This window comes from Cryptomeria japonica, chromosome 10, assembly GCF_030272615.1.
Source record: "Cryptomeria japonica chromosome 10, Sugi_1.0, whole genome shotgun sequence".
NCBI lineage: Eukaryota > Viridiplantae > Streptophyta > Pinopsida > Cupressales > Cupressaceae > Cryptomeria > Cryptomeria japonica.
The window spans coordinates 780,016,372-780,019,314 of NC_081414.1; the positions used below are offsets into that span (position 1 = coordinate 780,016,372).

General features: G+C 44.7%; 1 protein-coding gene across 1 annotated transcript; it reads left to right on the plus strand.

Moving 5' to 3' along the window:
• The first annotated feature begins 704 nt into the window (after window positions 1-704).
• LOC131034927 (G-type lectin S-receptor-like serine/threonine-protein kinase At2g19130) lies at window positions 705-2,693 on the plus strand. The gene has a single exon (XM_057966537.1). The coding sequence runs from the start codon at window positions 705-707 to the stop codon at window positions 2,691-2,693; it is 1,989 nt and encodes a 662-aa protein (XP_057822520.1).
• Window positions 2,694-2,943: the final 250 nt, after the last annotated feature.

Genomic DNA, 2,943 nt, shown 5'->3' on the forward strand with positions numbered 1-2,943 from the left:
ATAGTAAACGAACAATTCGGCAAAAATGTCGGATGGAGGGTGCTTAAGCAGCGCGTCCGTCTCTCGTCTGGCACAAAAGACTTCGCTTCCCCAATTCAAGTTTACAAAAGACTTGACTTCCAGTCATCGTGACTAATAAAAAAGAGCCTGCGAATAGCGAAATAATGGAGTCTGTCCGAGCTGTCAAATTGTCTCTTTCATTAGTCAAATTCCTTAGCGAAATAACGCGGGCTTCGTGGCACTAACTTGGCCATCTCGTCCATTCTGTAGCATGTTTATTTTCTATTTAAATTCGAAACTATACCACAAACATAGGACGATCTACCCAAACTTCAATGACGATGAAGTTTTTGGTCTTAGTAATTACTGTGAGTATTGCAGCGCATAATTCCAGTGCTGTAATTTTGGATCGTGAAGATATGCTTCGATTGGGGGATTCGCTCACTGGAAATCAGACCCTAATTTCGAAGAATGACACGTTTAAATTGGGATTTTTTAGTCCCGAAGGAACAAATAATTTGTATATTGGCATCTGGTATACCCGAATCTCTCAAAGCGCCACAGTTTGGGTGGCTAACAGAGAAAATCCTGTCAGAATCATGCCCGGCGTTCTGAGATTTTCGGAAGATGGTCATCTCAGATTGTTTAATGGAAAGGGCTAGTCGGTTTGGTCGACTGTTAATGGCCAGAAAGGATCACGAGCTATGATAACGGACACTGGTAATTTCATTATGCTGGACGCCTACAACAAGTCTGCGATTGTTTGGGAGAGTTTCGCGCATCCGACAGATACATGGTTGCCTGGCATGAAGATGTGGAAAGGCATGACGCTAACTTCCTGGAAGAGTTCTTCGGATCCTGCAAGTGGGCTCTTCTCTTTCCGAATGGACGTGTCTCCGGGAAAGACGCAGATGATGATGTTTTATAATAACACTGTTCCATATTGGTCCAGTGGAGAATGCTCTGGGAATTATTGTACTAAGGTTCCCGAGTTGCAAGCTCAGAAGAAAATTCAAGCGTCCTGTGTGAGGCTTTCTCTTTCAAGAATATACATTCATTTTGGCATTAATCCGATAGATCATACCCTCACGGGGCGGTCCGTGTTAGATGTGAACGGCGAATTACAAGTTTACATCTGGATGGATGATGGTAGATGGAGTCTGAGGTGGTCGACATACCGAGGTCAATGCAGTGACTACGAAATCTGCGGGGCGTATGGACTTTGCAATGCGAATGATGTGTGTAGTTGTGTCCAGGGCTTCACGCCCAACAAGGACTCTCAAGGTTGGTGGTCAAGTGGCTGCTCTCGGCGAAGACCCCTACAGTGCTCTGCCACAGAGGGCACAAACGACGAGTTCTTGGTAGCCAAGAACCAGTACTTGTCCGAAAAAGAAGCTGTCATAATCAACAACGAGCCGACACAGCTAGGCTGCCAGACTGCTTGTCTCAACAATTGCTCCTGCACAGCCTTTGGTCTCGCTATTTCTGATCAACCTATCTGTAGATTGTGGTTTCGCAATTTATTGGGAATGCGGGTTTCACCGGAGGGCCAGTCCGTCTTTATTAGGCTGGCTGCTTCTGAGTTGCGACACCCCACATCGGAGCGAAGGAACAAAACCTCAGGACTTACTATTTTACTTTCGGCCACCGCATCCTTTTTTGCTGTTTCAGCTCTCCTGTTAACAGCATTTATTCTGTGGAAACGTCGAACACTAGTGAAGAAGAACGTGGAAGAGGAGGTGCCAATTTCGCTCAAAAAGTTCAGTTACAGAGAGTTGCGAATTGCAACGCAGAATTTCAAGCATAAATTGGGTAGCGGAGCATTCGGCTCTGTGTTCAAAGGAACTCTGCCAGACAACACGATTGTTGCGGTTAAAAGATTAGAGGGTTCCACGCAAGTAGAAAAACAATTCAGTGCGGAAATAATCACCACTGGCAGAATACAGCATGTGAATTTGGTCAGGCTGTGGGGGTTCTGCGTAGAACATTCACGAAGGTTACTGGTATATGCCTACATGCCCAACGGCTCCCTAAACTCCTTCCTCTTCTCCAAGTCGGAAGACGTGGAGAAGGTGTTGGACTGGAAGACCCGGTTTCAGATCGCACTGGGCACTGCACGAGGATTAGTTTATCTCCATGAGGAATGCAGGGATCGTATCATTCACTGCGATATTAAGCCAGAAAACATTCTCCTGGACGGTGACTTTAGCCCAAAGCTGGCAGATTTTGGGCTAGCGAAGCTAGTAGGTAGAGATTTTAGCCGAGTACTGACGACCACAAGAGGAACTCGTGGGTACGTGGCTCCCGAGTGGATCTCTGGCCTTCCTATCACTCCTAAAGCGGACGTATACAGTTTTGGCATGACGCTGTTGGAAATTATATCAGGCCGAAGAAATCCGGATTTAACAGTTGAGGGTAGTAGGTTCTACTTTCCTACCTGGGCTTCATCTCAAATTCAGAGGGGAAACATATTGGGCGTTGTGGATGCAAGGATAGCAAGTGAGGTAATTATCGAAGAGGTGAGAAGAGCTGCTGTGGTTGCTGGGCTATGCATTCAAGAGGAGGAGAATCTGAGGCGAAGCATGACTGAAGTGGTAAAAATATTGGAAGGCACGATGGAGGCTTCTATGCCACAAATTCCAAGGTCTTTACATGTCCTAGTACGTCAAGTAAACAAAGAAGAAATGGCTTAAATCACACATTCTAAGCTTATATTTCTAGAATTAAAAGTGTTAAATACTTAGAGTTGATTGACATGTTTTAGGTTTAATATGTTGCTTAGTGTATGTTGTCACACTAAGAATACACTTTTAAGCTTAAAAGTGTTAAACGCAGTATGTGTGGTTTAATGTTGCGAGCAATAGCTGCAATCAACATGTTTCCTACCAAGTGGTATCGTACATACAAAATAGTAGTCAGTTGTGAATGAGAATTTGATAGATA